Source organism: Eptesicus fuscus, chromosome 15 (genome assembly GCF_027574615.1).
Source record: "Eptesicus fuscus isolate TK198812 chromosome 15, DD_ASM_mEF_20220401, whole genome shotgun sequence".
Classification (NCBI taxonomy): Eukaryota; Metazoa; Chordata; class Mammalia; order Chiroptera; family Vespertilionidae; genus Eptesicus; species Eptesicus fuscus.
The window spans coordinates 68,070,836-68,095,105 of record NC_072487.1 but is presented as its reverse complement, the minus strand read 5'-3'; the positions used below and the strand labels follow the sequence as shown (position 1 = coordinate 68,095,105).

At 47.2% G+C, this 24,270-nt stretch overlaps 1 protein-coding gene across 1 annotated transcript in view; it reads left to right on the top strand.

Annotated features, from left to right (window-relative positions):
* PAPPA (pappalysin 1) overlaps positions 1-24,270 on the top strand; it is a 218,523-nt gene that overhangs the window by 16,598 nt on the left and 177,655 nt on the right. Inside the window, exon 2 of the mRNA XM_028161419.2 lies at positions 15,809-16,871. Coding sequence (XP_028017220.2) covers positions 15,809-16,871 — 1,063 coding nt within the window. The remainder of the gene's footprint in view (positions 1-15,808; positions 16,872-24,270) is intronic.

Below are 24,270 nucleotides of genomic sequence, written 5' to 3'. Positions count from 1 at the left end.
TTTGAAGACTTCAATGCTTGTTCTTAGGCTGCTGTGTGTCCTTGAAATAATCCCCTGAGAAACCTCCCCTGAACCATTTGCTTCTGCTAGAGCGCTAGTGTGGAATCCCACTTCAGAAGTTGAACACTACTTTGAAAATACAAAAGTGGTCTGCCTGCACAGTTATATGATTACAAGTTTTTACAGTATGCTCTGAGTCTGAGTCTAGACCACTGGAAATTCCTTTACCACACTCATATTTTAGTTCAACAGCAACTTCTACCCTTGGGTCAGCAGGTGGTGGGAGGCCAATAGAGCAAGTGAAATAGAGACAGGGTTCTCAGAGAAAGGGCAGACTTTATGAAGAGAGCAGAGAAGGGAGCTCACAGTCACTTGGCTCATGGGACTCTCTGCCCACAACCCCCAAAACCCTTGTAGAGCGATTCTAAGCCTTCATGATCCATGTGTGTCCTTGGATGCATGATGTAGCAGGAAGCCCTCATGGCATGGGGTTGTTTCAGTTTCCGAAGCATTTTCGACATGTACCTATCATATTCCCACTCGCCTTGTAAAACAAGCATTTTCATTTAATACAGTGAGGTCTTTGTATTCTCAACAACAAACACATGGTCTAAGACTTGCGGACACAACCTGCTTTTTTCTGCAACACCCTCCCACCCCCAACCCCAATCTGTCGGCCTTTACAAAGCCCAGTGTCAGCAGAAATATCTGTTTACAAACAAAGGCTTCAAGTGAACAGTACCAGGAGCTCAAACAGACCTCTCAAACGTGCCCCCAGCTCCGTCCTTGGAGTCTTTATGAACAGTGTGTATCGCTGGCAACAGCTTTCATGGAAAGCTTCCTGCCTTTCCATCTTTCCATCTGTCTTCATGTCTGGCTTCCTCTGTCTCCCTCCCCTTATTAAAACCGTGAGGATCCTGGCCGCCAGAGGCAGTCGGATGCTGGCCTGGGCCTCATGGATATCTGGAAAACAGAGCCCAGGCAGGGAGTTGCTTACAAACAGCAAGGTAGACCCAAACACACCCAGCCTGTAGTGTCATTTGAAGCAGAAGCTGATTGAAGAAGGATTATTAATTAGACGCATGTAATAGTCACATGGTGACCATGCAGCTCTAGGTTATTTTTCTAGGATTATCAGCAACTGGAGAAATTCTTTCACCACCATCTAGAACTTGAGTCTTCTATAGCTCCCTATTACCTACACATGACAATGATAATAGTCAACACATTTGGCACGTAATATGTGCCAGGCACTGTTCTGAGTACATTGCATGCATTGATTCTTTAATCCTAACAGTGACCTCCTGAAATAGGTTCTGTTATAACCCCAGTTTTCCAGATGACAGAATCAAGGTCCAGGAAAGTTCAATAACTTGCCCAAGGTCACACAGCAAATAAGTGGTAGAATCAGTCCCAGAGTCCACATTGTAACCATTCCTCCACAAAACTCTCCAGATCAGCTCAGAATGCCTTAGCCTCACATACAACTTCCTCCTTATACATTGTTTCCTACCATAGCTTTCCTGATTTCTTACATCAGGGTTTCTCAACGTCAGCACTGTTGATGTTTTGGAGCAGGTAATTTTTGTCCTGGGCGTTTGCCCTGTGCACTAGAGGATGTTTAGCTGCCTGCATCCCTGGCCTCCACCCACTAAATGCAGTAGCAGCCCCTCTTCCATGGTGTTGATCAAAAGTGTCTGCAGAAACATCACCAAATGTGCCCTGGTTGAGCACCATTGACTTACATGGATTCTTCTGGTTAAGTAGAATTATCTGGTATTCCTGAAACATATACTCCCACCTCCGTGCTTTTTCACATTTGGTTTCCCCCTTCCAGTCTCTCAATTCCTCAACATCTTTTATAGCCAGAGAAGAAACACTAGTCTGTCTGGGTTACTGATCTGCTTGCTCTTATGCTTTTTGTTGTTGTTGTTTAAAAAATGGTCCCTGATTACCAACTTTCCATTTAAAATCCCCTAAAGCTTCCACAGGAGTCTTGAGTCAACAGTTCAACTCATTCCATGTATTCAGCAGTTGTTTATTGGGGTCTACTTTGTGTCAGATCCCAAGCTGGGCACTCAGAGTATGAAGTTAAAGAAGGTCCAATCCCTGCAACTCAAAAGTTTATGTGATAGACTGTTCAAGCTGGAAAGGAACTTAAAAGTTCCACTCTCCACTCTCTCCCAGTTAAGTAGAGGGAAACCAAGCCCCAGAAGGTAGGTGATATTTGATCAAGGTCAACTAGAGACATGGGCGAGCTAGGTCATCCTCCATCTGTGGAATAATATTAAAATTCTGAAGTCCTAGTGAGCATTTATATACCGTTTTTCATCTGGAGCCTTTAAAGAGTTCCTTTGAATTGAGTCACAATTCACAATTTTCTAGCAGATAGCAAAACAATAGAAAATATCTGAGTAGCCTGTCAGCCCTCTCTCTTCAAAATTTTGCTTACATTCCACACTTTCTGTTACGTCTTAATGACTGCAGATGGCCACTGAGCACTGGACAGGGAGTCTTAAGACATGAGTTCTAGTTCTTTCAGCTGTGTGACCCTATAGATTAGATTACAGTGGTTCTCAACCTTTCTAATGCCGTGAACCCTTTAATACAGTTCCTCATGTTGTGGTGACCCCCAACCATAAAATTATTTTTGTTGCTACTTCATAACTGTAATTTTGATATTGTTATGAATTGTAATGTAAATATTTGTGTTTTCCGATGGTCTTAGGCGACCCTGCTAGCGGTTCTCAACCTGTGGGTCGCGACATTAGAAAGGTTGAGAACCACTGGATTAGAAGGTGATGAAATCCCTTGCCAGTGATCTCCACCATGGAATCTCCTCCTGAAAAACCACCAGTGAGTCCCTATTGACTATGGAGTAGACTTCAGATACTTAGCATGCTGTTCACAGCCCTTTGCAGCCTAGCCTCAGACAGCCCTTGCTATTATTTCATTTCCCTCTATTACTTTTTGTCCCCTCAGTTCCATCGAAAGCAGAGATCACAGCTCTTGGCCTTGGCACATGCTTCACCTTCTGCTAGGTCTTTGTCCGTCTTCTCCTCCCCATCCCCCCCAAATTCCTGTTTCTCTTGCAAGGCTCGGTTACTGAGTTGCTCATTCAGGAAAACTTCCCTGAGCCTCCCTGTCCCAATTAAGTAGCTCTGTTTGTTTGTACCTGTGCTAGAACTTACTCTATCATGCTTTATTTATTAATAATTACAATCTATCACACTGCCTCACGTGGTCTGATTCCCTGGCTGGGCAGCATAATGTGGAAGTTAAGAACACGAATTCTCGAGTCTGATTGCCTGGGTTTGGAATCCACCTCTGTCACTTGCCAGGAGTTACTCAGGCTTGGGCCCATTACTAGAGTTTCTCTGCGCTTCAGTTTCCTCTGTAAAGTGGAGATAATAGTAATACTTCCTGCTTGGATTATTGGTAAAGGTTGCCTGAGCTAATCCAATGCAAAGGGTTTATTTAGCACAGTGCCCGGTATGCAGTGAACGCTTGACGCCATCAGCCGTCCTTGCCCTCCCTGCACTGGAGAGTCATTCCGCATGCCACCAGCCCTGTGAAGCCAGGATCTGCCTGCCTGGCCATGTCCCTTCCTTATCACCCTTTCTCATCTCTCTCCCTGAAAGGCTCACCCCTGGCTGTGTGGGCTATGATGAGGTGATGGCAGGCTCACCCGAGAGAGGAGCTTTTGTTTCCAGAGCTCAGCCCACACTGTCTAGGATGTGTTTTTACATAACTTGCTATGGTCCTGCATCAGTTATGAAATTGACATCATTTGGCTTGCCCACATGGGAACCTTCCCCATCCCTCTGAGCGCCTTTGTCCACTACAGGTGCTCAGTGTTCCCTCCTGATGCTGTTGTGTAGATGAGGGTCTGAGGTCCAAAGATGGACCCAAAGTTGACACATCCATTAGTCAAAGTTGGCCCAGAGTCTAAAGTCCACAGTACTTTTTGGGGCCCATGAAATGGCTTGATCTCTTTTAAAATCAGAAGAAAAAAGTTAATATAATAATACTATATAAGTAATAATGAATCTAGCTTCCTGATTATATAAATCTTTATAGTAGGGCAGTCATAAAATATAATTATATTTATGGGGGGAGGAAAAAGTGGCTAAGGCCCATGAAAGTCAGGCTGAAGAGGAATTTTCCCAAAACCAACAGTATACTAGTGATGAATCAAGGCAAAGTTCAGAAAACTTTTTCCTACCTTTTCAAAAAAGTCCCTAGACGTTATTTCATTTTCACAGAAAGGAAAAGGGGACCAGAGAGAGGTGCCACTTACCTCAGATCACAGGGCTCAGTCATGCCAGCACTCAGCCAAGTTGTGCTTTCCTGACTCCTTGTCACTTAGTACTTGACACAAAAAGTGGCCATATGAAGAAGTAAATATGCAAATAATTAAACAAGTTTTGCTTATATTTATCCATAGAAAACCTAAGGCATTGGTTAAGCACTTGGCTTTGACGTCAGAGAGCTGGGTTCTCATCCTAGTTATGTTATAACAAATCAAATGGCCTTTGCCAAGTCAGTGCAACACTCTGAATCTCAGTTTTCTCATCTATAAAATGGGACCAAAAGCACTCATATCAGAGTAGTTGCAATAATTCAGAGATGATGCACAGTAAGTTCTTTGGCCTTGTACATGGCATGCCATAGATGGCGGCTCTGATTCTTTCTTTTTTTTTTTCTTTATTGTTTATGGTATTACGTATGTGTCCCTCCCCTCTCACCCCCACCCCCGCTTGTGCCCTCACCCCCACTAGTGTCTGTGTCCATTGGTTATGCTTATATACAAGTCCTTTGGTTGATCTCTACCCCTTCCTCCCACCCTCCCCTGCCTTCCCTCTGAGGTTTGATGGTCTGATCTGTGCTTCTCTATCTCTGGATCTGTTTTTGTTCATCAGTTTATGTTGTTCATTATATTCCACAAATGAGTGAGATCATGTGATATTTATCTTTCTATGACTGACTTATTTTGCTTAGCATAATGCTCTCCAGGTCCATCCATGCTGTTGCAAATGGTAGGAGTTCCTTCCTTTGTACAGCAGTGTAGTATTCCATTGTGTAGATGTACCACCGTTTTCTTTCTCAGTAGGTTCATGTGGCTCTGAATGGCGTTAGAACAAATCAGAGTAGTGATCCTAGGGATACTGTAAGGAGATGGTATGGTAATAATAAGCCATCTCAATAGTATCAGCTCCCATTGTATGTACATTGTATCAACAGGACTGGCCCTAAATTAGGGACTATCAGGTCTCTTGCCAGAGGGTGTAGCCTGTGTCTGGTCTATACCTGGGACATCCAGCTAAGACCTGATACATAGATGCCCCATGAACATGTGTTGAATGAATCTGTGAATAAAGAAATGGATATATCAGGCAGGACTTAGGGTTTTTAATTTGGGGAATAGAAGAGGCAGGGGTAACTCCATCAAAAGCCTCAGACATTTCCAGGGCTGTCCTGAGGTCAAGGGCACAGAATAACTCCATGGGTTCCTGAAGGACCGATCCTGGGCCACTGAGTGGAAAAGAGAGGGGAGTGATTTGGGTTCACTCTAGTGAGAAATGCCTGAAGGTACAAAGGCCTTCTTCAGACTGTAGGTGTTCTCTGATTCTGGAAATATGAACAGATACTTGTGGAGATGTGGCACAGGTGGTCCCAGCAGGAGGTCAGGGGTAAAGGAAATGATTAGATGACCTCAAAGGCAACCTCCAGCCCTGACTATGCCTGATTATATGAATGAGGAGAAGGGCTTGAGGCTGTTGTGAAGAGTGTGACAGCAGGATGCACTGGTCCTCAGAAATTGCTGGGAAGCGGTATCCTTTTCTCTGAGGTTTGATGAGTGAGCAGGGAGAGCTTATAGGTCCTGAAATCATCCGAATGAAAAACATAAGCTGTCTTCTCCAGGGCAGCGCCAACGTCAGCCCCACGCAGTGTGCGAGTCAGCTTTGTGCTATGGCAACATGTGAGAGGGAACGACAACAACAAGGCATGAATCCTGCCCCTCCCCTTTCATCTTTGTCTTTTTCTTCCTCTCCTCCCACTTTCTCTTTTTAAGTTGATATGCACCAGTTTCATTGACAACGTGAAAAAGTGAGCAGGGAACATGTCTCTATTTCAGAGGACAACGTCAGAAAGGATAAAGTTTAACAACACAAAAGAGGGAACAAAACAATTGGTTCTAATTCCGAGAAAAAGGAACAGACATTTATGATGAATATTAATAAAAAGTGTAGCTGACATTTGTCCCCTGCTCTGAGCATGGGTGTTTGCGTTCTCTCACTAAATCCTGAAAAATGGTACTATGCATTACGTACTGTTGTGATCAGTTTCCAGATGAGGAAACTGGGGGGGAGAGGGGATTTTGCCCAAGGCTCCATAGCTAACAAAGGGCAGCCCTGGGATTCCAAGGAATCAGACTCCGTAGTACACGTGCCTAACACTTGTTATATTGCCAATGACCCTGTGCCAAGTCCTGGTGTGTTCATTATCTCATTAGTTCCTCTACAACAGTGGTTCTCAAGTTTTCTAATGCCGCGACCCTTTAATACAGTTCCTCATGTTGTGGTGACCCCCCCAACCATAAAATTATTTTCGTTGCTACTTCATAACTGTAATTTTGCTACTGTTATGAATCGTAATGTAAATATCTGTGTTTTCTGATGGTCTTAGGCGACCCTGCTAGCAGTTCTCAACCTGTGGGTCGCGACCCACAGGTTGAGAACCGCTGCTGTAGAGCCTAAGACCATCGGAAAACACAGATATTTACATTACGATTCATAACAGTAGCAAAATTACAGTTATGAAGTAGCAACGAAAATAATTTTATGGTTGGGGGGGGTGGTCACCACTACATGAGGAACTGTATTAAAGGGTCGCGGCATTAGAAAATTTGAGAACCACTGCTCTACAACCATGAGAGGTAGTTAGTATCATCTTCATTTTAGAGAGAGATGAAGACTAATATGAGGAGAGGTGCCCCGACTTTCAAGTTGCATAGCTAGTGAATGGTAGAGGCAGCATTTGAATGCACATTTGTTGGTTTATAAGACCCTGACGTTCCTGTGTCCACACAATCTGCTTGCATAGAAGCAGAAAAAGCAAGCTGGAGTGTCAAGAGCCAGAGGGAATCACAGGTGAACCTTGAGCCCTCAAGAACACTTTGCTGTCCCAAACACACCATATAGGTCTGTGTATTAATAAAGCTTATGGGTTTTAGGAACCCTTGGGCATACTCTGGTCAATCTCACCTTACATCTGGAAAGCCTTAAATAGTTTACCAGGAAATATGCAGCATGTCTCTCCCTCATCTCTGAAAGCAATCTATCACGTTTTCAGGATAAGACTTTTTAATCCCTGCTGTACTTGTGGGAAAACTGAGGCTCAGGGAGTTGAGTGAACTCATCCAAGGTCACACAGCTAGTAAAAAAGGTAAGCAGACTCATGGAGTTGGGTGAGTTTCAGATACTGGTTCCCAACAGGCAGAGAACAGACACGCATGCCACTGCGGAGACTCTTCCCACTGCTCCACACAGTCCTGCACTGGGGAATTGGCCCCATACATTCACTTGCATGGCCAACACATAGGAGACACCTGAGTTAATCTTGACCTTGTGGATTGCTCCAAAGGGTCTCTTTTGATGCTCTAGCCCAGTGCTCGGTAAACTCATTAGTCAACAGAGCCAAATATCAACAGTACAACGATTGAAATTTCTTTTGAGAGCCAAAAACTGACTTCTGCGCATGGGCCACGAAGTTTCAATCGCACTGTATGTGCGCGCCCACACGTGGTATTTTGTGGAAGAGCCAAACTCAAGGGGCCAAAGAGCCGCATGTGGCTCGCGAGCCGCAGTTTGCCGACCACTGCTCTAGCCTTTCTTACACCAGGAGACAGGGATGTCCAGAGCTCAGAACAGTTTGGGATAAGCCTCCAGCCAGGTGTAATTTCTTTTAAGCATCCCCCTTCCATTGAGCCCACAATCAATCCTCTGAGCCAGAGTCGGCCTGGAGGGCTGAGGATGCTGAGGAGCAGTCCCTCAGGTACTGAGATGCCTGTCTCAGCGATGTCCCAGCCTTTCTGGGGCTGCCAAGTCCTCCAGGGTCCCCTTGATGGTCCTCCTCCCAACTGTAGCAAATGCAGGGACCATGGGTACACTTAACCCAAATCTGTCTGTTTTAATCACTGTCCTCTGGACAGATAAAAGCTTTCCATGGGATTGCTCTCTCAAGCATTGCTCTGTAGCTTTGATACCGGCCATTAAATCACAGAAGGGAAAACAAAACAAAACACAACAAGAGAGGGGCCAGCTCCAACCTTTAGCTCTTAAATTTTTTAGCCTCCTGAGAGAAACCAGACTGTTGACCTAAATTCCCCCTTTCATCCCCTCATCCTCTCACCTCTGCTTGTCTTTCCCCAGCAGAGGTCCCACAGAGAGTGTACACCCTTAAATTGGAGGGCCTGAAACTGCCTTCCTTCCCTTCTTTCCCCTCCTCCGTGACCTTACATCTCCCCACAGTGGGAACCAAGCCTGGGATGTCTGACAAACCTGGGATATCAGAGTCACAGGGAGTCTGAGACGAATAGGACCCCTGTAGCCATCTGGTGTATCCCTCCTGTCTCATAGGTGGGCACATGAGGGAGCCCAGAGAAGGGAGCTACTCTCACAGCTGAGTAGTGGTGGAGCTGAGCAAAGAACCTTGACCTTGGGCTAGGAGTTGTTCCCATTGGAGAAAAGCATCTGGAGGGGAGCTCTGGCTTGGTGTTGGTCTGGTTGTGATGCCGCCGCTCTCTAGCTGGGACCCTTGGGGATGGGGGGGTGGTCACTTAGCTTTTTTACATCTCCATTTCTTTCTCTGTCAAAGGGATGTCAGAAAAGCCCACTTCAGTGGGTCACTCTGAGCACTAAATAGGACTAAGACATTTGTAGAGAGACTGCTACATAGAGGCTTCTGTGACTGTCACAGGTAGAAATGATCCGGTAGAGTTTTCTTTCCTCCCATCTTTACTCTCCCAATGAGAGAAAACAAATAATAATATAAACTTGATACACATTGTCATCCTTTGCTAATTGTCTTCCCTAGACAGTGATGGGAGAAAGTCAAATGTTATCCGAGCTAATTTGGTGCTGCGTTAACCTATCCCAGGGATATATTTGAGGGCAAAAAATGCTGGATGGAGGCATAGCTGAGGCCCCACTCATCTGTGGGAGAACTGAACTTGAAAGCAGGAATCTTGAATTCCAGTCTTTCCTACTGCTTAGTGCTGTGTGACCTTGGGCAGGTGACCTCACCTATCTGTTTGTCAGTTTTCTCACCTGTAAATAGCATCCATTACACAAGGTTACTATGAGGGTTATATGAGACACCTTGGCACCAAGCACCTATCCACCTGCTCAACATACAGCAGGTGCTTCAGAAATGCACACTGGAGCCGAAAAACAGAAGCACCTGGCCCCTGTGAGGATCACTTCCTGTGTGTGGTGACTACACATGGCAGTTCTTTCATCTTCCTAATGCATCTTGCTCTGCTCACAATAGGAATTGAGTAGATTGAGGCAATGTATCATAACCAGGCAAGAATTCTGCTCCGGGCACCAGGCACTAGAAGATAGCATAGATCAGTGATGGGCAACCTTTTGAGCTTGGTGTGTCAAACTTCGCCAAAAAACTGAGCATAACTCGGGTAGTGTGTCACTTTGAGGAAAAAACATTATTTAGCAAATGTTTCATCCTCAGGAGCAGCAAATGTTTCATCCTCGGCATGCGGCCGCCTCAGCGGTCGCGTGTCATCAAAAATGGCTACGTGTGTCAGTGCTGACACGCGTGTCATAGGTTCGCCATCACTGGCATAGATCTTAGAGAAATTTTTGTGGGAGAGCTGAGAAAACTCGTAAAATGATGGTACTTTCCTTTTGTAGGGTTACCATAACAGTGTTACAGACTGGGTGCCTTAAACTACAGAAATGTATTTTCTCACTATTCTAGAAGCTAGGCATCCGAGATCAGGTGTCCAGGGGCGGGCAGGGAGGCGGGGGCGGGGTTTCCCGAAGCCTCTCTCCTTGGCTGATCAGATGGCCATCTTTTCCCTGTGTCTTCACATGGCTTTCCTTCTGTGTGCATATGTGTCCTTGTATTCTCTTCTTCTGAGGACACCAGTCAAGTTGAATTAGGGTCTACCCTATGCACCTATTTTAACTTGATTACCTCTGTAAAGGCTCTCCAAAGAAGGGCACATTTTGAGGAACTAGGGATTAGAACTTCAACTATGAATTTTGGGAGGACACAATTGAGCTCATAGCAAATGGACAGGCAGCCAAGAGTTTGACAGCAACTGTGAGAAAAACATTTCAGTATAGACCCTGTAAGTTGGGAGAAACCTGGGTCAGACACCAACAGGCAAGGAGGCTAGTGCTGGAAGTCCAGATGCTGAGGGACAAACCCAAGGAGACAGTTTTTATTCCAGAGAGACAACAGGTCCAGGAAAACCTCGGGTCCCCATGAAGTGGGATGAGCCAAGAAGGACAGCTTAGGATCTAGTCATAAAGGACCTTTGAGTCTTAATCGGTTTTGGAGGCCCAGGCCGAAGAATGACAAGGATGGCAGCCTCCTGGCTTGCAATTCAGTTCAACTTGCTTGTGTTGGCGCTGTGGGACTTACAGAAATATTTTTGGAGGGGCCGTGCCTTCAGACAGCCCACACTTGGCGCTTCATGCAATGACGCCATTAAGAACCTGAGCCTAGGAATCCTGTAGGCCTCTATTCCAAGCCACATTGCCCTGGACCAGCCTCTTCCCCTCCCTGAGGAGCAATGCTGATAGTTTTGTTGTGAAGATTAAGTGAGAGAATTAATGTAGGGCACATGGTACTTAGAAAGGTCTAAATAAAAGGTTCGCTGCTCTTTAAAGAAGCCAGCAATAGAGAGGCGTCCCTCCCTCCCTTCCTTTATTTTTTACTTCCAATAACAAACTCTGTGGAGCATCCACCAGGCTCTGTGCTAGGTGCTGGGCATTTCACAATGAACCAAGTAGACACACATGGATGAAACGGAGACATTGGGTGAATGATTGATAAGTGGTATGGAAGATTCGTCTGTCCCTGGGGTGGAACACAGTGATCAGACAGAGCTGCCCTGGGGTAATGTCTTTAAAGTGTGACCTTAGAGGGTGACCCTGAAGCCCAGAGGAGTCTCCCAGTCCTGTCCAGGCCAAGTTTTGGGGAGACACCTCGAAGCCTGCTGCCATTGGCCGTGACCCTTCACTCAGATCTTCACCTCTGGGGTGAGGCTTAGGGGGTGGATGAGAAGAAAGCGAGGCATTGGCCATCAAGCTTCTAGGTGGGAATAAGAAGCCCTTTGCACAGTAAGCCTACCTACAGGGAGCAAGGGACACATTAGAGAGGCCAGCTGACCAGGGGTCCAGGGACCGCTGATTACTATGGGAGCTGAGGGCAAGCCTCCTTCCTGGGCTGGGCCTCCACCTCTCTGCCTGGGCAGTGGGCCCCACATACCTCCTGGGCTGGGGAACGGGCTCTCTCCCACCTTCACTGTCTGCTTGTACGTGATGACAGCCTGGAGCAGCGTGTGCTAATCAGATGTGGATGTGCGCATGATCGCCTGAGGCTTCCGTCTTGCCAGGTGGGCGCACGTCCCCTGGGATCCACCTCCAGTACTACACAGATGGTGCCAGCTTCAGACGGATTCTCCCCATCTTTCACCATCTCTATCTTCCTGGAGAATCATGGGGAGAGCCCACAGGAGGAGTTGTCAGGGGTACACCTGTGTCCTCTAGAGAACACTGTTCCATGCCCTGTGTGGAGATACACAGAGGCGAGGGGACCTAAGTATGCTGGAATCAATAGGGAGTGACAAGAGGCATCTGATTCAAAGCAGCACAGTTTTGAGGACCTCTGGTTACAAGGAACCATTCTAACAGAACAAAAGAGCTCTTAAATTGCGGTGGGGTGTCATTTCATGTGAACCCCCTACTTTTTCAGAGAAAGGAAATAAGGCCCAGCAGCATGGGGTGGGGATGGTGACTTCTCCCAGGCAAGTCCATCCAGCAAGCTGAGCCCAAATCTCTGGTTCCAGGGCCCTGGTCCTGGTCTGGTGATTCACAGTGTCGCCTCCCTACCTCCAGCCCCTGAAATGTGACTACTATTGATGAAGTTATTTTCATACAGAAATAAGTCGCTGTCATCATTATATCCCCCATCCCATCCCTATTGGAGTCAGTGATTTCCATTCGCCCCTCACACTCCAGGTAAATATTTCCCTCTGAACTTCTGAAGCCACCGCTTCAAGGTTCTCATTTCCCTTAATGTGTTTCCTCCTGGTTCCATTGAAAACGCTCTCTCTGCCCTTCCTCTGCCTCCTGGGGCTCAGCCACCTCTTAGTCCTGGCTCCATGTGCTCAGTGTCGCAGTCTGGCCTTTGCTTACTATTTCCTTCATCTCTCAACTGCAAACAGGGGTGCCCTGAGCCATGGTCCCAAGCCAGGAAGGTTCTGAACTGAGGGCACCCTACAGATGTGTAAACATTTTACCTTGCTAACCCTGCTAGCCGCCTTCCAAAGGCAACAGGAAAACCAGGGACTGAGAGCCCCTGGCAAAATAAAAACCTGCAGAGACAGAGAGCGGGTGGGGGGGGGGGAGAAAGGATCCCATTTCAGATGTTCATTTCCTCATTAGAAGAATTTTCTGTTCAAGTGGAGGGTCTTTGTGTTAGCCAGGGGAGGAGGAGATGGTGAGTTTAGAGGTGAGGTGGGAAACACAGAGTGGGGGCTCTAGGAACCTTTGTTCTCCTTGTTTCCCATAGTGGGCTAACTTATTCCAAATCTGGGGTCACAGCCTTGGCTTGCGGGGAAGGGGCAGTGTGGAGGTGCAGTCTCCTGCTAGCAGCTAGGCCCACTGGGATTTATGATTTCTGAGTAGGCTTGCCAGGGGATTGCAAGAGGACTAGTGTTTTTTGAACCTTCATCGTACTTGCTCTTGGTAAATGGTCAAGATGCCCTCAGGGTACCATCTCTCTCTGACCTTTCTGTGTTTTGCTTCTTGTCATTTTCTACTTTTTGCCCTTGACATCATTCCTAGACCTTCCAGCATCTGAAAAAGAAACTACCATTTGGAGAGCCACCATGTGCCACGTGTGGTGTATCTACTATGGCTTTTCAGTATGACCATATACTTAAAAGAGAGTTACAGATGAGGGAAGTAAGATCCACAGAGGTGGGGGGATTTGGCCCAAATGTACAGCTAGTAATTGCTATCATCAGAATGACCCCGAGTTCAGAGGCCCTACTCTTCCTACCCTACCGAGAACACACTCTGTCTTCTGATCCTCTCTGTCCTCTAGCCAAGGAGACATAAACCAGTGCTTTTGATCCCACTAATCATTCCTGTGCTCATTCATGAAACAATAAGTGCGTGCTGTAGGCAAGGCATGGAGCGAGCTGTTGACAGAACACAGATGACCCAGACAGAGTCATCCCTCTCAAAAAAATCATCCAGTCTGGGGTGGGAGAGGGTGTGGTAAGATGACTCGAAAACCAGAAAGCACGTGTCCAGTTTCCTAAAAGCAAAATGAGTTCAGAGAAGAGAATGATCATTCCTTATAGGGCTATCAGGGAGAGCTTCTTGGAAGAGGTGGTTTCTGTTTTAGCCATTGGAAAACAGAATCACAGGAAAGCAGACAGACCAAGCATGTGAGGGGATCTACATTCAAGGCCTTTCTTTACCAGGTGGAGAACCAAGACCCAGAAGAGATACTTGAGGCTTCACCAAGGTTGCTCAGCCTGTGAGAAAAGGTTGACTTTGGGAGGACATTCTGGCCATTTCCTGAAGGGCTATCAGGCAAAGTGTGGGAGGAAAGGTAGAGATGAACTTAGATGCCTGGTGCCAAAACTGCTATCCATGTCAGTAGCTAACGGAGAGATTTACACAAATTCTAAGGCCCCAGTGCCCACAAAGGAGTAAAGACTGTGTGGACCCTCTTTTATTGGTTTTTCTGGAACCTCTCCATGCTCGTTTGATGAGTGCTAATGGTAGATGCACACTCAGAGTTAAAGTGACCGCAACAATTTTCCAGCTAAAAGTAGGCCCTGTCCTAAATGAGCATCTTCTATTAATTCTTGCATCCCCTCTCTTTATCCTACCACCTGGCATCATGCATCATCCAACATTTAAAATATACTCTTACTTAGAAAGCCCTCTTCACCACCCAGCAGACTGTCTGTGCCATGGACACGGGTATATTCCAGAAAGGCTGGGGAGTAGGGGTTGGTGAGTGGAAAGATCATTAGATCCAGAGAGAATCTGTTAAGTTACTTCTTGGGGTTCCCAGAGTAAGTCTAGAGATGTCCTGGCTTGAAACTTTCCCAAACACCTGACTGAAACTTGTGCCATCCCCATGAAGATGATATGGTTCAGATCCCCAGTGGCATTGATGAGGGAGAGGGAGGTGCTGAGGACTGTGAATCCCAGGGTCTGATGGATCCAGCATCTATTTACCAACCAGTTGGACTTAAATTTATCTCTTTATTTTCTTTAACTTCCATGTGCTCCTTGGGAGTATTACATGGATTAAAGGAATTAATGCATACATAGACCTTAGCACAATGCTTGACCTGCCACTGAGGCTTGGTAGATTGTACTTATTATTGTTAACTATTATGTAGGGGTCCCCAACACCTGCTTATGTTAAGAGGCTGCTCGTTTTATTTGTTTAAATATTAATTTTGGTGTTAGAGGAGAACAAGTTGAATTGGGTCTCATGAAATTGGTTCATGACTCTGTGTAACCTGACAAATGCCTTCCACTCTCTGGGTCTCAAGACTCTGAGCTGTCATGTGAAGGAGTTGAAAGTGGTGATCTCTGAAAACCTTTCCAGTTCAGCCAGTCAGCATTGCTGCCTTTCTTTGGGATAAGTGTCAGGTCTGGCCAGACTCCTGTTAGAGATAGAAACAATGGAGTTCTTGTCTCCATCTCTGCAGGCCGGCTTTCCCAACAATTCACTACCACTGCGCACTGGATGGCTGGCTGCTCATGTCTGATGTGCACTCAAAGTTATGGCAACCGTAGGAAATGCTGTCCTACTAAATGAACACCTTCTATTCATTATTATCTCCCTCTGTTTCTCCTTTGACCTCCCATATCATTTCTTACTTAAAATACCCTGTTAATAAGAAAGCCCTCTTTCCCATAGAACAGCTTTGCAAAATCAAAGGTTTTTGATTTGAATGATCGTTATTGGTGGTGGTGTCATTGTTTTCTTTGGCTCAAGTACCCATTCTTCAAACAAAAATGTTTCTCTGTGTGTTCCATATGCAAAACCAATAAAAGTACATCCACTTGGGTTACAGTTATGGTGAGAAGCCCCCAAACCCAACTCCCCTGTCCTCTCAGTTTCTCTAGCCCTTGCCTTGGCCTGGAGGTGGTCCCAGAGGCTCCAGTAGAAACTGCCAATTTGAAGACGATTGGTCTAGGACCATGGTCGGCAAACTGCAGCTCGCAAGCCACATGTGGCTCTTTGGCCCCTTGAGTGTGGCTCTTCCACAAAATACCACGGCCTGGGCTAGTCTATTTTGAAGAAGTGGCGTTAGAAGAAGTTTAAGTTTAAAAAATTTGGCTCTCAAAAGAAATTTCAATCGTTGTACTGTTGATATTTGGCTCTGTTGACTAATGAGTTTGCCAACCACTGATCTAAGACATCCTGATATAAATTTTATCACAATGAAATAACGTACCCTCCTTTCTTTCCATCCTTTATTTATTCATCTTTCTTTTTTGGGGCCACATAGGGCTGTATGACAAGTGCTCTTATACCTCACGTGACCGAGGATGGGTCGTGGGCATTCACACCATCAGTGACCAAGGCAACAGAGACCCACGCTACTTTTTCTCCTTGAAGACAGACCGGGCCCGACAAGTGACCACCATCAATGCCCACCAAAGCTACCTCCCTGGCCAGTGGGTATTCCTAGCTGCCACCTACGACGGGCAGCAGATGAAGCTCTATGTGAATGGTGCCCAGGTGGCAACCTCTGGGGATCAGGTGGGTGGCATATTCAGCCCATTGACCCAGAAGTGTAAAGTACTTATGTTGGGGGGCAGCACCCTGAATCACAACTACCGGGGCTACATTGAGCGCTTCAGTCTGTGGAAGGTAGCCAGGACCCAGCGGGAAGTCCTGTTGGACATGGAAACCCATGGCCTCCACACGCCTCTACCTCAGCTCCTCCTACAGGAGAACTGGGACAATGTGAAGCGCACCTGGTCCCCCATGAAGGATGGCCACAGCCCCCAGGTGGAGTTCAGCGGCGCCCACAGCTTCCTGCTGGACACCAGTTTGGAGCCCCCTCTGTGCGGGCAGACTTTGTGCGACAACGCGCAAGTCATCGCCAGCTACAACCAGCTGCCGCGCTTCCGCCGGCCCAAGGTGGTGCGCTACCGCGTGGTCAACCTCCACGACGACAGCCACGAGAACCCCACGGTGAGCCGCCAGCAGATCGAGCTCCAGCACCAGCAGTTGGCCGAGGCCTTCCAGCCCTACAACATCTCCTGGGAGCTGGAGGTGCTGGAGGTGAGCAACTCCTCCCTGCGCCGCCGCCTCATCCTGGCCAACTGTGACATCAGCAAGATCGGGGACGAGAACTGTGACCCCGAATGCAACCACACACTGACCGGACATGATGGCGGGGACTGCCGCCACTTGCGCCACCCTGCCTTCATGAAGAAGCAGCAGAACGGGGTGTGTGACATGGACTGTAACTATGAACGGTTCAACTTCGACGGCGGGGAGTGCTGTGACCCCGACATCACGGATGTCACCCAGACCTGCTTCGATCCTGACTCTCCACACAGGTAAGACCTGCTGGGCAGGTGGTGATGCCCAGCTGAAAGCTGAGCTTCCCCCCATTTTATAGGCATGTGCCTTGAGGCCCCTGGGGGTCTCGGGAATTTTCCAGCTCAAACAGCAGCCTTGTGACTGAGACCAGGCTGTTACTCATGTGATCATGGGGACCACTTCGAGCATCATCTATTACAAAAATGTGTTGACTGCCTACTCTGGGATAAGAAGAAATGGTCAGGACCCTGTCATCTCAAAGAGCTCACAGTCTAAATTGGGTGGCATGAGCTGGGTACAAACAGCTATTGAAGCATATGTTGTAGAGTGGGCTAGAGTTGTGCTGTCCAGCCACCTGTGACTATTCACATGTAAATTAAGATGAAATAAAACTGAAAATCCAGTTCCTAAGCCACACTAGCTGCATTTCAAGTACACAGTAGCCGTATGGGGCTCCCATACTAGGCAGAGGAGTGTGGTCAGTTGGACAGTGTGAATAAAGCCGGGGTCAGATCTCAGTGGTACTATTTCCTCACTTGGTGACCTCTTGGAAGCCACTTCCTCATCTGTGCAAGGAGAATAATCATGGTGCTCATTCTGCTGAGCTGCTCTGAGGACTGAGAGGGCATGCAGGGGTGGGCAAAAGTAGGATCACAGTTGTTTGCATAGAAAAAAGCATGCAGGTTATGGTCATAATACCATAAGAATAAACTGTGTTTCACATACAACCGTAAACCACCTTTTGCGCACCCCTGTATAAAGCATCGTCTCTTTGTAGTGGCTAGCAGGTAATATGCGCTCATTGAGTGTATCTGTCATTCTTTGTATGATAAAGGGGAGCAGATGCTGTGTTCAGGGAGTGCCATAGGATGTCACAGAGAAGACTCACTTGCAGAATGAGTGTCTGGGGAAGGTGCAGGTATAACTTGCACATCAGAGACTGGGTTGGGGAAGAGAGGAGGGCCCTTGGGCAGAGGTACTTCTTCCCGTCCTGCTGAGAAGAGGGTAGAAGAAGGGTCTTCTATCTAATGCCCCCCTTAGCCTCTGCCTTATGGTATCAACTCTAACCAGGAAAGCGAAGGAGAAACCCAAAGGTGAACCCCTGGGTGATTTATATTCGATGTGAGACCGGGAAGAACTAGTTCCAAGCCAGAGAAATGGCATCCACTTTTCGGATGTCCCAGATTCAGGCTGAACTTTTCCATTCTGTCTGCACGCAGGACCCTGGACCTGCTGATAGCCCAGGTGCATTTGCAGACCTCAGCAGGTTTTCTGCTGACTCTCCTCTTTATGTCTCTCTCCAAAGAGCAAGGGCCGCCCATGTACAGACAGAATACCTATGTGCAAAGGAATGACGATGCCTGGCAGTGAGCCAGAGAGCACGTCAGCTCAGCCTCCTGGCACCAGGAGGGCCCTGGACTCTCACCTTGGCTCAACACATGAGCAGTCCATGTGGGAAGCAGCCGTGGTGTGTGGCCAGCTCCTTCCAGGTCATGATGCCCTTTCATCTCTGCTCTCATTTGGGCTTTGACAGAATTTGTCCAGGAAGACAAGACAGAGGTTAGTTAGCATTTGCATTTGATGGACAGGAAAAGAGAGGAACTTCGAGAGTGAAATGACTCAGCCAAGGTCATGGGTCAGAAAAGTCATTTGGTTAAGTCACAAATGCAAGTCTTCTGAGATTAATGCAGTGTGTGCTCTGCTGAGCTAGACTCCCAGGAGTTACCAGTGACCCAGGAAGAGTGGGCATGGGGAAGGGCAAAGGATCAGAAATAGGTACAAGTCATTCACCCATTTATTCACTCATTCATTCATTCATCCATCCAACCATTCTTGCATCCATGCAGTACATGTTTATTTAGCACCTACCAAGTCCCAAGAAGGCGGGTAGCCTGAGCCCTCTTTTGCTGAAGGAAATCCAGGATTCAGAATGGTGTAGGGATTGACCCAAGTTTACTCATCTACTCAATGGAGAGCTTGGATTTGAACTCAGATACATGGATTCCAAAGCTCCCACCAAAGGAGGGTATTTTTAAGTCCAAGGAACAATAAGTGGCAGAGTTAAAGGACAGGGCTGGCAGGCAGGACAGCTTCTCTAAAGCCTTGGGAGAAAATTTAGTGGGATTGGGTGAGGACCGAGGGCAGCTGGCCTTTGTGGAGGGCACACTGTGGGGGGGGCGGGGGTCGTGGGGCTCCAGGTCCCAGATACCTCACCATCAGCAGGCAGAGCTGGCAGGCTCCAGTGGCCTCCCCTTTCCTAAGTCATGGGACTGCATGCCTAGCGTGCCTGTGAGTGGCCCTGTGCCAGTGCTGTGACCAGCCGCGCCAGGGCCTATTTCTTTGCTGGCTCAGAAAGTTGTGTGCCGCTATCTCCTGGCGGGTTGGGGGTGTCAGCATTCTGGCGGAATTAGGTCTCCTGTGTGCAGAGTGAAACCTGTGGAAGTTTGTAGAGAAATACTTACTTTGTGACTTTTCAAAACGGAGGAAGGCAGAAGAAATGACAGAAGGAAGGAAGATGGGCACCTGTGATAGAGGCAGTGAAAATTAGATTGACATTATGTAGGTAATTTGTAATAAAGAGCTCAACTTAATTCTTGCCCAAGGTGATTCATTCTCATTCTCTCTTCTCTTCTCTTCTCTTCTCTTCTCTTCTCTTCTCTTCTCTTCTCTTCTCTTCTCTTCTCTTCTCTTCTCTCTGAGTAAAGACCATATTTAAATTGCTTCTTCTCAATCTATGGTGAAGGGCCAGGTTTTGTTTTTTCTATATGCTATAAAACAGTACCTTTATAATATACAGCAAAAGTGAACTGACATAAAATGAAATACCACAAGCATGGCGAAGCAGTGTCTGAGTTCTGTATAAGTATCTAAGGGCTCACTCCCCATTTCTGTACTCACTGTGCAATAGACTGGTAAGAAATAGTTGGTCCATTGCCTACTCACTAGCCCCAATGAAATTTCATCATTGTGACAATTTATGTAGCGATTCTCTTGAGTAAAATAAGATCCACCCATAATGCAGCTGGGCAGATTGGCAGACTCCATCAGAGAAGTATGATGTCTTTCAACACATTTAAACTCACTTGTTATCTAATAGTCCTTGGGTCCCTGTGTTACAGGAGAGCGTCTAGCTCTAGCAGATCTGGGGCTGCAGACTCAGAAACATTCTCTATAGAGGGAACTGAAGGCCAAAGCTCACATGGCCTCTTAGTGGTCACGCTGGGGTTAAGGGGACTGTATATCCCTGCATCCTGGTTGTCTGCCGTGCACAGCTCCCCAGCGCTGCCCGGACATCCTTGCCACAGAGACCTGCTCTTCGCCTTCTGTTCTCACTCTCTTCTTCCCAACTGCTCTAGAGAGCTTGGGATTATGAAATGCTGAAGGACTGGGTTTGGAAGAGAACTGGATAATGGCCTTGGGTTTGTTTCCCTGAGCCACACAGGCAGCAAGTTTTCCTTATTAAGAGGCCATGATAAGCACAGCCAACCGAGGATGAGCACAAGGAAGGGGACTGGGACAATCAGGGGGCCAGGAGCCGTGTCATGTAACCATTTGAAGATGTTTGGCTTGGATGAGAAAATTCTCACAAGGACCACAGGCCCATGACACATGCACTTCAAGTATCAGAAGCCATGTTCCGTGGAAAATGGCGCAGAATTACTCCGTATGGTTTCTAAGCCATGGCTGGTACCAGAGTGTTGCTATCACAGGAGGCAGTGTTGAACTGAGTAACAGGCAAGGCCTTTTTCTTATGAGAATGGCCCTTCCAGGGGAGTAATTCTCTGCAGGTGAGTGAGCTCCCCATCACCTGAAGCATGCACATGGAGGCTATAGCTAGGGTTATGGCAAATGGTGGAGAAGGTGGCCTTGATGGTCTTGGGGTTGAGTACTACACAGCCCAACTTTATGCTTATATCTTATTCCAAGTCATTTTAGGGAACCACATGGCGAGTGTTTCTATCCTCTAAACAGGCATTTATTGGGCACGTCTCCCTCTGCCGGCCTCTCTGCTATTCACTAGGGACGTTGGCAGCAAGGGAGGCATATTCATCACCATTGAAGGGCCTCCACTTTAATGGGGGAGTCTTATTTAAACATAAGACATCCTGAGCTGTGGTTTTAGTGACATACAGTGGCAGGAGACCTAAGAAGCAGATATTGATTCTGTCTGGGGAAAACAAGGCAAGTCAGTAGAGCAGGCCTGATTTGAGGAGGCATCGGGCAGCACGCTGAGAGGTAGAGATGCTGTCTGCATCAGTCAGAGGGTCCTGGCAGGAACCAGATGGCACATTCAAACGGAATAATTCAGGAGAGTTGAAGGAGGAGCTATTTTGAAGGAGAGGCTATTTACAATAGTATCTGTTATTTACAACAGTGTAGGACAACCAACAAGGTCAGAGTTGTAACAGTGGGGAGCTATTTCCATCCTTGGCCTGTAGGGTCAAGAGGAGGGAGTGGCTGTGGAACCTAAAGAGAGTGGCTGCGTGGAGAGGGCTTTCTGGCAGCAGCTTTGACTCTGGGTAGAGAGGAGTGGCCAGCCTGCAGCACCCTGGCCAGAAGGACGTTGGAAGAGTAGATTCTTCATATTGTTTTCCTCTGCCTTCCAGTCTCCAGCCAGTGCTTTCCGTTGGGGAACCAGACTGGGAATCACAAGGCAAAAGAATCTGTTTATGCAACTCAGAGAGGCCAGCCTCACAAGGGCGCAGAGCAGGGTGGAGAAGGTATGGGAGAGGATGTGGATGAGTAGAAGAACATGTCCAGAACACCGGGAAGGCAAGCCCATGTGGAAGGTACAGCATAAGCAAGGGGGAGGGGAGGAGTTGGTAGGGAGGACTTGGAGAATAAGAAGTCATCCAGTGTGGCTCAGATCCAGGCCATAAGCAGAGATGGGTTCATCTCGGGGAAAACTCTACTATCAGACTAAGTCCTTCCTCCTTGCCTCATTTCCTTACTTTATGTCCTTCTTTCCTTCCTTTCTTCCTTCATTTTCTTCTTTACTTATTTCTTTCCTCCCTCCCTCTCTTCTTCTCTTTGCTCAATAGATAGTTGTTGAATGTCCCTTTTGTGCCCGTCCAACCCCTGCCCTTTTGAAGCTCAGCATCTAGTGCAGCAGTCGCCAACCTTTCGGACCTCATGGACCACCAGTGGTCCTCGGACCACTGGGTGACAACCACTGATCTAAAGGTACCATTGCAATCACTGGTGTGAGAGAACGATCCCGTGTTGGCCAGGAGGAGCAGTTTGTGTGAGCAGGGGAAGTCTTTCTCTCAGACTGGACAGTTAGAGAAAGACATTCCAATGAACCTTGGCATTCTCTGGTGTGGTGGACATGAGCCAGGCGGGCAGAGCTTCACCTGTAGCCACTAGAAATGTCTACAAACAAGTTAGAATGCACTTCACATGCCTTTTAATAAATAAAATGGAAAACCCAGGTGTTAATAGAAATCTCCAGTAGCAGGAAATCTCAGGTCAGGTGACACTTTGGGCTGTAGGCATCCCACTGCCAGAGGGTATTGCAACAAACCCACCACATTCCTGGTGGGACCACTCCAGTCTGCAGGCTCTGACTCCATCAGGTGAATTTCACCTTTGTCCATGAGTATGTCTTCATGTGGAATAAGACACAGAGGAATAAAGGGGTTTCCCTTATATACTGGTGGCTTGTAGGGAAACATTATATTTCCTCTTGTTGTTTATTATTTTTTTCATGTAATGAGGGCATTCCCTGTATTCATGTTATTATTATTATTTTTGGACCCAGATTCCTGCTGGACATTGCTGGAAATCGTGGGAAAGGGTAAAATAAGCCTTGAGACAGACTATATATATATATATATATATATATATATATATATATATATATATATATTTATATTTCAGAGAGGAAGGGGGGAGAGAGATAGAAACATCAGTGATGAGAGAGACTCATTGATCAGCTGCCTCCTGCACACCCTACCCTAGGGATCGAACCTGCAACCTGGGCATGTGCCCTGACCAGGAATCGAACCATAACTTCCCGGTTCATAGGTTGACACTCAACCACTGAGCCATGCCAGCCGGGCAAGGCAGCCTCCTTGACCACTCTGCTGGTAGACCCCTCAGCCTCTCCCCCTGCCCTTTATCAGAGGCCATTCAATGGTTCATCTTCACTCACTGGGTCTCACTTCTTTGCTGGGATGATTGCATGGGACATATACTTCTTTCCTCCAAGTTCTTTCCAAATCTGGAAAAGTTGCATGGAACCAGGGGCTTTCGAGCTGAAGATCCAGCCCCCTCTTGCTATAGACAAGGAGACTGAGCAGCCAGAGGTGCAGCACTGGCCCAGCCTCATGGTGAGAGTGCAGCTGAGTTGAGAGCAAAACCCCGAGTCTTGTCTCCAGGACCCCAGGCACTTCACCCCCCTGCATTGTCCTGGTATCTTAGAAGCTGGCAATCTGAAACTAGGAAAAATTCTATTTGGAATGGTCATATTCTTACCCATCATCCGTATTTTGTTAAGACACTTGAGTAAACAGGGCACTGTGATAAATGCCCCGGGGAGCCACGATGTAATCTCTGTCCTGAAGGCGCTTGTAAGCTGTGGTTTAATGACCTTTGTTAGCATCACTCCAGACACGGCCAGGCGGCAGATGATTAATTTCCAGATGAACCACACAGACGATAAGGCTTACGTGCGCCCTGAGAAAAGACAGGCTCACTGTGGTTTGGAGAACTTGGGAAAGTTTTCTGGTGGAGAAGCATCTAGTTGGCTTTGTAGTGCTATAGAAGAGGTGGGTGAGTCCTGGCCAGTTTGGCTCAGTGGATAGACCGCCGGTCCACAGACTGAAGGGCCCCAGGTTCAATTCCAGTCAAGGTCACGTACCTCAGTCACAGGCTCCATCCAGGGTGTGCTGATCAGTGTGTCTCTCTCACATCGATGTTTTTCTCTCTCTGTCTCCCCCTCCTTCCACTTTCTCTAAAAATCAATGGGAAAATATCCTCTGTGAGGATTAAATAAATAAAAAGAGTTGGGGGAGAGCAAAGAGATGGAGGCAGGAAGGTGTGGGGAGGGACTGCAGAGAGGTAGATGCCATGATTGTTCTTCAGGTCGTAGAGCCCAGAGAAGCTGACTGTTAAGGATGCAGGAAGAATTGAGGCAAGATAGATTCTAGGCCTGGCTCAGCAGCTCCTTAGCTATGCAATCCTGGGCAAGTCTCTTAATCACCCCGTGCCTCCATTTTCATCTCTGTCAAAAGGGAATAATAACAATATCTGACCGCCTGGATGGCAAGATTGCCTTTAGGGTCACATAAAACAATATCCCACAAAGAGTTCTGGGAAGTTAACCAGCGTACAGATGAAAGATGCCCTGGTTATTTTTTCAGCAACTTTTTTTCATTCTTTTCCAGAAATCATGTAAGAGAAATGGCTTGGAAT